The following is a 15,098-nucleotide window of genomic DNA, read 5'->3' as shown; positions in this document are numbered from 1 at the left end:
CATTGAGCGGACGTAATTTCATTTGAAAATTCGAAGTGATACTGAGCATGCGCGCGCATGCGTGTACGAAAAAAGCGGCAAGCTTATTTTACATAAAACACGCCCCCTGTTCCTGATTTGATTTAGGCGCGCTTACGCCGGCAGATTTACGCTACGCCGCCGTAACTTTAGAGGCAAGTGCTTTGTGAATCCTCATAGTAGCTGCGTCTTCAGGAGAAGCTGTGTGCTATTAGGGCTTGTCCCCGGCTGCCCACATGCCTGTTCTAACAATACAGAGCTGCTCATCACTTGTCCAGCTACCTCTACCTCATCAGTTGTAGCCTCTGCAAGCTGCTGAGGAAGGGAGAGAAACTGAGAAAGGTATCTTCCCTGGACATGTCCAGGAAACCAGGGAGTTGTGGATATTTTTGTTGGTGGGTAGACAGGGTCTGATGGGGATCTGAGAGACTAGTTCCCCATTCTGTGAGCATAATTTTTGATTATCAGTGCATGACAGCGGCTAAGTTTGATAACCATTATTGGACAGAATAACAGCTACAGATTTGCCATGCACTGTCAATAACAACTAGGTGGGCCTGATGGGAACTACTCTCTCAGTTCCCCATCAGGCTCCGCCCACCTCAATACAAAACTCCTTGGCCATGAGCCTGTCAGTGTGACAGGCACAGTGGTTTTCAAGGAAGTACAAGGAGTGCAAGGAGTGTTCAACCATTCGTTGCTGGGCACTGACAAATTTATGCACCTGGCTGTTACAAGTACATGAATCAGCTGCAAGTACAGGCCATTTTGTTGTGGCAGCCGACGGTTTTCTTTATGAATTCCCCATATCCTGTTTAAAAAGGTGTTCCTAACAGAGGGATGTTACCTATGCCTCGTACACACGGTCGGACTTTTTACAGTGCAAAAGTCCACCGTGAGTCCGTCAGAAGTCCGATGGAAAGAAAGAGAACAGGTTCTTTACCTCAGGTCCGTCGGACTTCCGAGAAAAAAAGTCAGATGGAGGCTACATACGGCCAGACTTTCCGAGAAAAAAAAGCGCGTCTGACTTTTTTTCTCAGAAAGTCTGGTCGTGTGTACGAGGCATTAGAGTGTCAAAGGTTGTGTGCCTATAGGGTCCAGTGATGGAAATACTGGTCTGAACATAGGAGTGTTCTACTCTACTCGTCTGTGGCACCGACAGCACTAAACTTCTACAGCCCTCTCTCTATGCTAATTCCCACCATAGAAACTACAGTTAGTTACTCCCGATATTTACTTTAAAAGGTTGATAAAAAGACACAGGCCCATCCAGTTCAGCCTATGTGTGCGTGATTTTTATTCTCTTAACAATTCCCACATCCCTGTATATTCTGCTTCCCGAGGGAGAATTCTAAAAGGGTTTTTTTAAGTTGTTAACTCTGTCAGCTAGTACCACTTTCAGGGAGAGTGAATTCAAAATGTTAAAGGGGTTGTAAAGGTAATTTTTTTTTTGCATATTCAATTGTGATGGTAGATTGTGACAAATCCTGCTGCTGTCAGTAGGAAGAAAACAATGCATGGATACAGACTGTACATGTCTGTGCCTTTTCCTCAATGTCACTGTAGCCGGTGACTGACATAAGACAAAGGAATCACCATTTCTACTACTTCCCCCTACAAGTTATCTCTTGAGATTAAATTCTCATCCTACTTCCTTTTTTTTTTAAATTCAGATGGCTAAAGAGCTTTTTTACATGCAAATATGACACATAACCTTCCTAAGTGCAGAATTAATTACTGCACCAGCTGCCTCATTCACGCCGGTTTTAAATAATGTTTGTGTGAAAAACTGTCCTCCACTCAGAGTAGGAAAAATAGAAGTTAGTGTTAATTACAGAGCATAGCTTAATAAATATGATAGTGAAAGGGCAGCAAGGATGCATGAACTCCAATAACCAATTCCAACCAATTTTCTTTTAACTAATCACTGGATACATTTAAAACACAAAACTAAAAAGCCAGATTTCTAACCTGAAATCGCAGTATTATGACAGACAGGGTCCCAATTCTTCTTTCTTACAGCAGTGTATGTGGAAAGGCCCGGTATGTCATGTTGCACCCTATCCTGGTATTACCCACTTCCCAAAATTCAACAGCACAGAGGGTGCCAGTCATACAAGCTCAGTCCCAGGCACACTGACAATTCAAGCTTAGTCTGGTGGATGTCATTTTAGTATTTATTGCTGAAGACCTTTAACAGGAGTGGGGTTCAGGATCAATACCATCAATAACAAAAATGGGAGGACAAGCTGTACTAACTCACCAATCTTCTAATAGCAGCTTTTACGAGAGGCAATAGGGAATGGCCATTATATCTAGGACCCTACAGCAGCAGTCCATATAGCAACCTCTGATACTTAGTTTTCCTCCGAGAGAGGTAACAAGATAATTCTCCAGACCAGGGATTCAGTCCAGTGCCCTCCAGCAAACATTGACTAGTAATCTTTTCCAGGCCCTCAGCCCAGCAGCTGTTGAGGCCCAGACTGCAGCTTCTTGTCTCAGTGGACAGTAGCCAGAGAATTGGACAGATAATTGGAACCCTCCCTGGAGGAAAAAGAACACTCTGGCAAGACTTCCCAAACATTTATCACCTCTAGCCACTTTCTAAATGCCTTTTTTCAGGTATTGGCTGGGACATGATACATATTCACACTAAACATTTGACTGTCTTTGCCCTATACTCTGGAAACGTCTTTCAGAGGCAGGTGGGAAGAATCAAACTCTCAGCTCAGGAAGCCCCAAACAGACCAAAACAATCAATCACCACAGTGAAGCCAAGAACTACTGTACATTTAACTTCACAACCTAACTATAGAAGGGTACTATATCTGTATAACCAATGACCTCATGGATTGCTGGGCCTGGATAAGTGGGATGAAATGGTGCAGTTTGCCATAAAGTGCTCTTCTGCTTCTTCTCCAAAATGTGAGCTTCTTTTAAACCACAAGCTTTAAAGCTGAACTCCAGCTTTTGGTACACTTTACATAGTTCGTTTAGGTCAAGCTGGCCCAATTGAACTATGTCCCTCACTGACATGTGTGGCTGCTGGATGTGCAGTATAAACAGCATACTGCACTGTAATCCAGGTTCAAGCCTAGACCTTCCTCTATCATACCCAGAACACAATAGAGTCTATCTGAGCGGCGCTCAGCCATTCAAAAGTGATGTATTCCAGCAATCAATACAAAGCTTCCTGACTCAGCCAATCAGAGCAAGCTTTGTATTCATTGCTAGAAATTTTTTTTTAAATGAATGGCTGAGCACTGCTCAGATAGATTATATTGTGTTCTGGGTATGAGACTGGAAGGTCTTGGCTCGAACCCAGAACACAGTGCTGTATACTGTATGTAGCCTCAGTGCTTCTTTAGTCAAAACATTTGACTAATCCTTTGGTCACATCTATTGCGACATTAAAAATCATGCTACTTCACTTAAAGTAGTACGGTTTCAAATTGGCACTACTTCAGCTGCTACTTAGAAGGAGAAAAGGAGTCACCGCTCCAGGTGAATCTTTAGCAGACAAATCAAGGAACCTCCCAGGAATCCAAGGTGCTGGCAATGCACTAGGCAAACATGGAAAAGTGGAAATGGATGGACAGCCGCACTCCAATCGAACTTGAAGAAGTAGTCTTTATTAATAAAAACTGGACATGCAAATCCAAATATACAGTCACATAAGGGGATAGCCGACGTGTTTAGCACACAGTTAGTGCTTAGTCATGCTACATGCTACTTAGAAGGCATCTGAGACTTTGTGCACAGATGTCTATGCCATTTTTTTTTAGAGAGAAGAATGGGACTTTAAGGGTACTGAAAAAGTATTTGAACAGAGTATATAAAAAAAAAAGTATATTTTATTGGTAAACATGGTTCCTTTTAAAAACAACATTACATGTTCTTAAAAAGCATACTGTCTATATGACAAGTGAAACCACTTCTTACTCTACATGTTTCACTCCGAGAGCTTCCTCTGGAGATTTTGACAGTGTTACAAGGAGTTTTTAAGATACCACAAAAGAAACAATAATTGTAAGAAATCTTTTATTTATACATTGGTTGTAATGAGAAATCTGGAAAAAAAGGGGTGGAGATAAGGGCCGTCTAATGTGAGCCACCCTCACTGTGCGTAGCTGGAGAATAAATGTGAACACTGGTGATATTTATAAAATAAATGAATAAATTAATAAATATACAAGAGCTGCTGCTTTAAAAATTATAGAATCCAAAATAGTTAATATGCAAATACAGTGATACCTATTATAAATGAGGTGCCAAATGTGATATTAAACAGCGCTCAGAAAAATAAGTGAAAATGTAAATCAACAAATATAATATTGGTACAGTGACATAGTGAAAAATAAATAAATAATCCACCCTCTAAGTGAGTCAATATATAAGTGTCCAAAAATCCGTGCAAAAATTGCATCAAAAAATACCAGGTTGGCAAATAAAGTCCATAAACTGCCTACGTGAACAAAAAAAAAATATATATATATAAATAGTTCATAAATGGAGAACAAAGGAAAAGAAAAAATCCTTCCCGATCTTCAATAAGTGCTTTCACCACACCACAGTGACTGCGTGCTTCCACCACCCATCAGAAATGCAAACTCACCGCAAGAAATGGCCTGACACTTTCGTGTTTAGGCACACAGGCTTGTTAACTGACCCCCTCAGTTTAGTTGATAGAACTCCTTCTTTTCATATAGAGTGGAGCATTCAGTTAAACAGATGGAGATCCGAAGCAAAAAGAAAACTCCAAGATAACAGCCATATGCAAATAAGAAAAAGAGAGCACAATAGTGTGATACTGTAACACAACTTTTAATAACACACTACAAATCTCCCAAAGAATGCACTCACAAAGGTAACTCTTGTTACAAGCAGTGTATAAATCCAAAAACTGACACAGTGTAAAACAAAAAATAAAGATATCCTCCAGGTGAACTAGTGGTCACAGCGGACCAACGAATAGCCCAAGTGTTACTCACAGCCCTTGTGCAGGTGTACTGGAGCTGCTGCTTAGGTAATTGAGCTGGTGGCAGATAAGACCATTCCACGTTCAAGCTTAGAAAGTTAAGGTATGCGGTTGTGACTTTAGTAATCACTCCCCGACATGTTTCATCGAAATGATTTCTTCATGGGGTTACTTACCAGCTGTCTAGTGCCGCTTTATATAGTTGCCAGGGTCCTCCCTCCCCCCTTGTGTTGATGCGTGCCTTCTGATGTTAACAAGCTACAGCTGAGTGGGCTTACGTTCCTCCCAGCCATGCTAACATGCAGGTGATCCGCTCATCCAATCAGAGCAGCATCATCGTCATGACGCTGTAGCTGACATTCTTCCAACGTGGTGGAGGCCCTCAGTGGCGACGTCGGTGTATTACACTACATCCCACTGCCTAGTATCGAATGTAATGTCTAACCCCGATGGTTAAACTGGGGTATGACACTCAACCTGCCTGCAGTGTATTCCATAATGGAGGGATGAAAACCAAATATTGCTGACTGTCAGCTTTTCGAATGTCCCTATGACCACAAGTTACCTCTAGGTCTATGCATACAGAGTATAGCAGTATAAATTCAGAAACACAGAGTACATTGGCTCTCATTATTTAAGCACAAGAGCCAGCCAATTAATGGTGTGTATAGTTATGAATGACATGTATACATATATAAAATATATATTATATAGCACTCTAAAATCTACAAACACATCTCTAGACAATAAGTGTATATACAAAATATAAATGATATTCTAAAAATGGTATATAAAAGAGTTGCAGATATTGTTATCCATATTGAAAATGCATAAAAATATTAGTTAAAAGATATTAATAGGAATAAAAAATATATATAAAATAATACATATATTTTTAAAAAATGTTAAAATTATTTAAAAACATTATATTAAAATGAATACTGGAAAAAGATATTAAACTGGGCCATGAGCTGTAAATGACATGTGTATAAATATACGTTAGTAAAACAAATAAATGCTCTGGTTTAGACGTAAGTGGGTGTACTACATCATCCCCATATGCATGCACTCATCAAAACTCTGATCATGACGGGTAGCCCAGTTGTTTGGCCCCTTTATATAAACATAGCTCATGATCATCCTATATATGTAAAAACACATGTCTCAAATCTATTGCTCATAATTTAGGCATTGCTAATGAAGCAATTCACATCCAGTTCTATATTTAGTCCCCTCGGAAAATGGCTTTTTAACGAAGGGTACACACAGTCAATACCGCAGAACTGAGCTAACGAGGGATCTTGGTTATGTTTTTCTTTAAAGTGGACTGACACACTATGATACTCGAAGCCTTTCTTAATATTCGCAAGGTGTTCAGCCACTCGAATCCGCAATAACCGCTTGGTTCTCCCTACATAAAGTAGCCCACAGGGGCACCAGATCAGGTATACTACGTAAGAAGAGTTGCACGTAATAAATTCTTTAATAGAAAAACTCTTCCCATCACTACTCATGACCTGTTGTTTACCCCTGTTACTTGTTTGTACAGTTCTACAGCAGATGCATTTCCTACAGGAGAAAAATCCTTTAAGATCTATTCTGAGGGCCTGTTGGTCTGGGGGATCTAAAATCTTACGGACCACCTTATCACCGAAATTAGGAGCCCTCCTGTAGATGAATCGTGGTTGACTCGGAAGAATTTCGGCAAGGTGTCTGTCCTTACCCAAGATGTGCCAATGATTTTTAAAAATGGCCTCTACCTCCCTATATTGGGCATGAAACCCAGACAGGAATCCGCATTGGTGTTGATTATTGTTTGGCTCTTCTGCCTTCTTCTCCAAGCATTTATCTCTAGGGATAACAGCAATGTCTTCAATCATAGTATTCAAAGCTGGCTCATCATATCCCTTTTGAACAAATTTGTTCAAAAGGGATATGATGAGCCAGGGGGTTAACCATCGGGGTTAGACATTACATTCGATACTAGGCAGTGGGATGTGGTGTAATACACCGACGTCGCCACTGAGGGCCTCCACCACGTTGGAAGAATGCCAGTTACAGCGTCATGACGATGATGCTGCTCTGATTGGATGAGCGGATCACCTGCATGTTAGCATGGCTGGGAGGAATGTAAGCCCACTCAGCTGTAGCTTGTTAACATCAGAAGGCACGCATCAACACAAGGGGGGAGGGAGGACCCTGGCAACTATATAAAGCGGCACTAGACAGTTGGTAAGTAACCCCATGAAGAAATCATTTCGATGAAACATGTCGGGGAGTGATTACTAAAGTCAAAACCGCATACCTTAACTTTCTAAGCTTGAACGTGGAATGGTCTTATCTGCCACCAGCTCAATTACCTAAGCAGCAGCTCCAGTACACCTGCACAAGGGCTGTGAGTAACACTTGGGCTATTCGTTGGTCCGCTGTGACCACTAGTTCACCTGGAGGATATCTTTATTTTTTGTTTTACACCGTGTCAGTTTTTGGATTTATACACTGCTTGTAACAAGAGTTACCTTTGTGAGTGCATTCTTTGGGAAATTTGTAGTGTGTTATTAAAAGTTGTGTTACAGTATCACACTATTGTGCTCTCTTTTTCTTATTTGCATATGGCTGTTATCTTGGAGTTTTCTTTTTGCTTCGGATCTCCATCTGTTTAACTGAATGCTCCACTCTATATGAAAAGAAGGAGTTCTATCAACTAAACTGAGGGGGTCAGTTAACAAGCCTGTGTGCCTAAACACGAAAGTGTCAGGCCATTTGTTGCGGTGAGTTTGCATTTCTGATGGGTGGTGGAAGCACGCAGTCACTGTGGTGTGGTGAAAGCACTTATTGAAGATCGGGAAGGATTTTTTCTTTTCCTTTGTTCTCCATTTATGAACTATTTATATATATATTTTTTTTGTTCACTTAGGCAGTTTATGGACTTTATTTGCCAACCTGGTATTTTTTGATGCAATTTTTGCACGGATTTTTGGACACTTATATATTGACTCACTTAGAGGGTGGATTATTTATTTATTTTTCACTATGTCACTGTACCAATATTATATTTGTTGATTTACATTTTCACTTATTTTTCTGAGCGCTGTTTAATATCACATTTGGCACCTCATTTATAATAGGTATCACTGTATTTGCATATTAACTATTTTGTAATGAGAAATCACATCAATTATATATTATTTCATACATTTTTTTGAAAATGTAAATTATATTTTGCAGATATAAATGACACACTGAAAATGAATGCATACCAGTTGCTTCAAAACATCATTAATCTGTTGCTGATTCCTAGATAGAGATCTTGAACTGGAGAGAGGGACCTAACACAGTCCCAAAGTCATTAAACCACAGAGTGGAGTGAGGCTCATCACACGATACTCTGGACAACAAAAACAATTAAGGGCATTATGCAGAAATACTGGTATTTATTGATGGCCGATCCTACTGTGTCCAAATATATTAAAACATATCCAGATATAACCTATATGAGATCCAAATTCCTAAGAGATAACTTGGTTCACAGCCATCATCAAAACAAAAAAGCAAGACATAGTACACGCACCTGAAAAATGGGAGAAAAGATATATGGACAGCCGCACACCGGAAAAAACTTGTAAGGTAGCCTTTAATGGTGAAAAAGGATTAAAAATACAGAAAGCAGTGGGATATATAGCCGACACATTTTGAGGTCTAGTGCTTAGTCATAACTACGACTAAGCACATGCCAGTAACGTTGGAAACCATCAGGACCATCAAGGTTACATTTTTTCTCATCAGAGAATAAAACTTTCTTTCTTTTTTGAAAATGACAATGAATCCACATCTTTGCACAGATTTGACCTTTTAAAGGCATGTGGTCCTAAACTTTTGATTAGCTGAAAAACAGCCTGTTTCAGTTTATTCGTTGTTTTCATTAAATTGAATGCTCAAAAGATGTTTTGTCTCTCTCTCATTTCTTCTTGTTGCATGTTGAAGCTCTACTTGGAACCTTGTTAAGATCCAACAATGTAAAATATGATTTTTTGCCATTTTTCAAGTGGTCTTAAAGGGTCACTAAAAGGAATTTTTTTTTTTAGCTTAATAGCTTCCTTTACCTTACTGCAGTCCTGGTTTCATGTCCTCATTGTTCGTTTTTGCTTTGAAGTTGCTGTAATTCTGCTGTCACCTCCACACTTCCTGGTTGCCTGTTTCCTTATAACCATCATACTGGGAGATTTTCACGGTGGTCTAAGCTGTCATTACTGTGTGTCTAAAACTCCTCAGAACCAATCAGATTCATTTTAAAAACAAAACACTGCCCTGGATTTGTTTGTTTTTGTTCTGTGAGTCTTCCCGACTCACCTCTCACCCAGAACTTCATGTATGTCCTTTAAAACCGAAAGTGAATCTAGAGGCACATTATATGATAGATTCAATTCAATTTTTAATCATTTTTAAAAGCAATCAGTTAACTTTTATGTCTCTATACCCTGTAAACAGTCATTTCAGCAAAAAAAATGTTTTCCTTTAGTGACCCTTTAAACTTTTGATCAGGACTGTATCTTTTCTCCCATTTTTGCTTCGTGCATTGCCAGCACCCACAGTTTCTGAGAGGACATTGATTGCCTATTGCATTCACCTGGAGTGGCAGTCTTCCTTCTTCTACTACTACTACTGCGGCGTTTTTGAGCTCCAGCTCACAAAAAAAAAATATATATTTTTTTTTACAAAATAAACATGGACAGGCGTTTTTAAGCTGTAAAAAAGGCTAAACAAAGTGGCTGTAAAAACGCCAGTGGAAATGAAGCCTTACAACGAGAGGCCCTGAACCTGCCAGGACTGGATGATGCATTCAGTTTTAAAGGGGTTGTAAAGGTTCTTTTTTATTTTCTAAATAGGTTTCTTTAAACTAGTGCATTGTTGGTTCACCTACCTTTTCCTTCGATTTCCCTTCTTTTTTTTCTTTGTTTTCTTTGTCTGAATTTCTCACTTCCTGTTCCTCCTCAGTAAGGTGTTCAGTAAGCTGTTCTAAATAACTTTCCACCGCTTGGATGATGGTGGAAAGCTTACTGAGGAGAAACAGAAAATGAGAAATTCAAACAAAGAAAAAAAACATTTAGAAGGGAAATCGAAGGAAAAGGTAAGTGAACCAACAATGCACTAGCTTAAAAGGAACCAATTTAGAAAATAAAAGACGAACCTTTACAACCCCTTTAAGCATTTTCTATGAACATAACTTCTCAGTCTGTTCCTCCATATGTATACATTCATCTTTGCATTTGGATACTCTATAAGGGCTTTCTGCCAAATTTTCTGTGCTGTTGTTAATACTGCTGTCTTTTTAATTTGCCTGTGATTTGATATGTAACTGTTTATATTCAGTTGGGGATATACTGTAGAGAGAGTTGTGTCTCTCTGCACATGGAAATCTGAAATATGTGTGCCTTAAAATCCAGTTGGTAATATATAAATGTACCCTGCTTTTCTGTTAAAGTTTCAGGAATGCATCAACAATTGGTTGAAATGCGCTGAAATTAGCTGTTAATTGAATGGAGAGTAGTGACCAAAGAGTAACCGCATGGACGCCACGGGCACTGATGGCCATCCTCTGTCTAGTCAATCATGGTTAGTGTAGCCAGAGCCCTCAAGCGTTATAATCTCATGTCCCCACATTTTCTCTATTGCATCTCCACAGAATGATAGGTGTTCTATGAGCACTTTCCTTCTGGGTGAGAAACAATAATGCCCGCCCACAGGGGCGGTGATGTGGATTCAGATCCGTCCCCTGTAACGTAAGGGCATTTAGGAACTTCTCAAGATGGCGGAATTGGTGATCGCGCCATCCTGGCGTGACATTACTTCCGCCTTGGAGATTTCAGCACCATAAACATGCCCACTACCCGCCAATGATGTCAGATGCAGGCGGGACCATAAATGGCGGCGCAGAGCCGCCCTGTAACTGACAGTGAACCTATGCCAGTGAGAGACCGGTGTCTGTTTCTCCTCCGGTTTCCTTCTTTTTCCACCATTGCTTTCCTAACCAATCCTGTGGGATCTTTGAAATATGTAAGTACTATTCCCTCTTAGCGACAGTATACTTTTTGCTTGATCCACCTCCATGATGAGACTCTGCAGGCTTCGATTGCCGGTATGGGGGGCATTCCATTTGGGCTATCATGTTTGAACCCTCAGTGCCTTTCGCCATGCCGAGTGTGGATGATTATTTGGAGGAGGATGAAAAGTATGGAGGATGAAAATTATTTATATACATGTATCCTTTTTTAATCCATAAACTTTAGAGACTGATACCAATTGATTTGTCAATTTTTCACAGGATCTTGGCTGATTGGGTATTCCTAAGTAATCAGGTCCACGCTAGATCTGCCAGCAGGTAATCCGCTGGTGTCTGTTTAGGTGCAGAAAAGATTTTTCTGCCTTGCATCCTTGTGAGCTTATATTACATCTTTTTCTTCTTCACTCTTCTTTTCCCCCTGCTTTAAATAAGGGGATGTGAAGACTCTCTGGCTCAACTTTTTCAAGTGAAATTGTGGTAGATACCCCTATGAAAATATTAATTATCTCTTCTTGTAGAGATTTTTTTCTTTTTTAGATATTCTTGCTCCCCCTACTGGTTACACATGTTAGGTCCCTCCCTGCAGGTTCAAGAACTCTATCTAGGAATCGGCAACAGATTAATGATATTTTAAAGCAACTGGTATGCAATTAATTTCCAGAGTGTCATATATATCTGCAAAATATATTTTAAATTTTCAAAAATTGTTATGTAATCATAATATATAATGTAAAAAGATATATAGATATACAGGAATAAAGCACCTAGTTCCTATATAAACAAGTGCTCATGGATGAGGTAAAATACACACAAATGAATAAATATATTCTCTATATTCTAGCCAATTAAGGCAAACAGCTGCTAACCTTATAGCCTACCAAGGCTTTAACGAATAGTAAATGTCTCATATTGTATCTTTATATTGCATGAACATTTTTGCTGAATATATATTTATAGTTGACACCATCTCAGGTGTTTTCAATAGCGCTGTCTACATTTTGCATGTGTTATTTTAATAATAATATATAATCAATGTGAATTCGCGTTACAACCAATGTATAAGATTTCTCACAATTATTGTTTCTTTTGTAGTATCTTAAAAATTCCTTGCAACACTGTCAAAATCTCCTGAAGAAGCTCTCTGAGCGAAACATGTAGAGTAAGAAGTGGTTGCATGTGTCATATAGACAGTATGCTTTTTCTGAACATGTAATGTTGTTTTTAAAAGAAACCTTTTTTTACCAATAAAAATTACATTTTTTATATATACTCTGTTCAAATACTTTTTTCAGTACCCTTAAAGTCCCATGCTTCTCTAAAAACAAAATGCACTTTCTATAGGGATGTGGTACCCTCATAAGACTTCTCATTAGCCCAGTTTCCAAATAAAGATGTCCATGCAAGTCACACCTGAAATTGCAAAATGTACTGCAAGAACAAATTTCAAAATTGGTGTGACTATTAAATCGCATGACAAGTCGCATCGGTGTGGGTGGGGGGGGGGGGGTATAGAGGGTTAAAGAAACTATGTAGGAAAGAGACATTTTTTATTATTACTATGTCCCCACTTTATTACTATGTCTCTTAATTTATATTTGTAACTGTTAGCATTGGGACAGAAAGTGATTGAAAGTCCAAACTTGCTGTTTTTGAACAGTAGGCGAGGAAAACTTTTGCTTTCATTTTTTCAAGATTTCCTCCTACTTTTTGCTCATGGGAAAAAGGGACAAGAGGAAAAAAATAGAAAAAAACTGCCAGGGGTTCTAACTATTCCATATTCCCTGTCAGCCACAAAAATGGTTCCAGATGGATGTTCTCTGCAATAAAAGAGGTATCGTACTCACCACTCTGAGAACTTAGACCGATCCAGGAACAGCACAAAGGTCCACAAACTTCAGTTTGCATTTTACTATTTTAAGTGTTACTATTTTGATACTTGCCTGACTTGTTACCATTTGTAGTATTTGAATGAAGTTTAGGAACTGACACAGTTTGGAACCTCTGCTCTATGCCATAGACCATTCTAAGTTTATTTTTTATCATTTTAGGTCAATGCATTTGTTTCCTTTGTCCTTCCGGTTACGCTGATTGGTGGTCTGAACTGCATCACAGTAAGCCATCTTGTGTCCCTGCGATCTCGCTCAAGTCTGATCGTCCATTCCTCCTGCAAGAGCCCTCGGGCTTCCAAGGAATTGCGAAAGTCTCAGTCTTCACCCGGAAATCTATCCAGGATTCCCATTGGAGGAACCAGCTGGAAGAAGAACCTCACGGTGTCCAGTGAACCCAACCGTATACAGTCACTGCAACACAGCATTTACATGCTCAGTTAAGGAAATCAGTACATTTCTTTTGCCATTTAAATGTCTTAAAGTGGACCTTGCATGAAAATGTTGAAACTTCCTTAAGAAGCTGGTGTAAAACCCAACCATTTCTATCCAGAACATCACCTCTGGGTTGAATGATCATCTAAAGCAGTGGTTCTCAACCTGGGGATCAAATGATTATTTGTCAGGGGTCACCGAATCCTGGGCTGTTCCTGAAGCCCGCACCACTCTCCCATCCTCTTTGTGGCCGCCCAGCAGGGCTGTCCCTGGAGCCTGTGGCCGCCCACTCAGCCTTTTTGCAGCCGTTTAGTTCACGGCATGGCTGGGGGGCAGAGACTAGAGGTCAGCTGATCATAAGGGGTTTTACTACTGTACAAGTGGAAGGGACTCAGGGAGCGCTAAATGTCCGTGGGTTAGGGGCTCAAATTACTTGTCTTGGGTGCTGACAATCCACGCTACAAAACTAATTTTTCTGTTAGGGATCCCCACAACTTGGGAAATTGTATCAAGGGGTCACGGCACTAGAAAGGTTGAGAGCCACTGATCTAAAGCATGCTATGCATCAGAATTCAAGGTCTACTTATTAGTTTCGTGCCCCAGCGCCCACGTGAATATGCAGCATTACAAATTATAGCAAAAGTTTAAAAATGTCTTGCCTTACACTCTGGCCTCCATGCATAGTGCCTACGCGAGGATTATGTCATAGGCCTACAAGTGCTGGAGGATCTTTTCATGAAATTTGGGAGCCTCGTATAGCCCTGCTGGTGAAGGCTGTGGTGTGAGGCCTCGTACACACGGACGGACTGTCCGCTGAAAAAGGTCCGCCGGACCGTTTTCAGCGGACACGTCCACCCGGAGATTTCTGTCTGATGGTTGTACACACCATCAGACAGAAATCCGCGCGTACACGATACGCGGTGACGTGGCCTTGCCGTCACCGCGATGATTACGCGGCCCTGGAAGGTCAATGCTTCCACTAATGCGTCGAATCACTTCGACGCATGCGATGGATGGCGGCCGAGCGGACATGTACGGTGAGTCTGAAAAGACGACCGAACATGTCCGACGGACAGGCATCCAGCGGACATGTTTGTTAGCATGCTAAGAAATTTTTGTACGCTGGAAAACGGTCGGCTGGACAAATGTCCGCTGGAAACCTGTCCAGTCGGCCGTACACACGACCGAACATGTCTGCTGAAACTGGTCCGCGGACCAGTTTCAGCAGACATGTTCGGTAGTGTTTACGGGGCCTAAAGTATGGATTTTTTTAAACTTTTTTTCATAAGCCGTGTTTTTATTTGTTTTACATGGGGTTGGGAGCCCAGCTAATAAGCAGAGCTTGCATTCCCCTTATACAATAGGATTTTTTCCACTGCTTCTGCTGTATTCTGGGTAATGCAAGTCAATTAAAGTTGAACTCCAGGACTGAGCTGTATTCCATAGTTACATTGGCCTAGCTTGGCACAATGTAAGTATGCATTTCTCATGGGCCACTGGGGGAGCTAATAATCACTGTAGTAGTCTACGCTACAGTACTATAGAGATGCACACTCTATGTGAGTGGTTTCTCGTCTGCACACAGAGCACAGGGGGTCACTCACATGGCATTGCCGCCACTTATAGAATGCCTTGTAGTTTTGCATTGAATACATGAAGGGCCAGATTCACAAAAACCTGGCGTAACTTAAAAAATCCCATTTAAGTTACACTGCCTTAA

At 40.4% G+C, this 15,098-nt stretch overlaps 1 protein-coding gene across 1 annotated transcript in view; it reads left to right on the top strand.

Annotated features, from left to right (window-relative positions):
* Positions 1 to 15,098, top strand: part of NTSR2 (neurotensin receptor 2) — a 117,920-nt gene that overhangs the window by 26,333 nt on the left and 76,489 nt on the right. Inside the window, exon 2 of the mRNA XM_040348570.1 lies at positions 13,106 to 13,382. Within this exon, the coding sequence (XP_040204504.1) occupies positions 13,106 to 13,382 (277 nt within the window). The remainder of the gene's footprint in view (positions 1 to 13,105; positions 13,383 to 15,098) is intronic.

This window comes from Rana temporaria, chromosome 4 (genome assembly GCF_905171775.1).
Source record: "Rana temporaria chromosome 4, aRanTem1.1, whole genome shotgun sequence".
Lineage (NCBI taxonomy): Eukaryota > Metazoa > Chordata > Amphibia > Anura > Ranidae > Rana > Rana temporaria.
The sequence above is the reverse complement of the archived record's forward strand: the minus strand, read 5'-3'. Positions and strand labels throughout refer to the sequence as shown.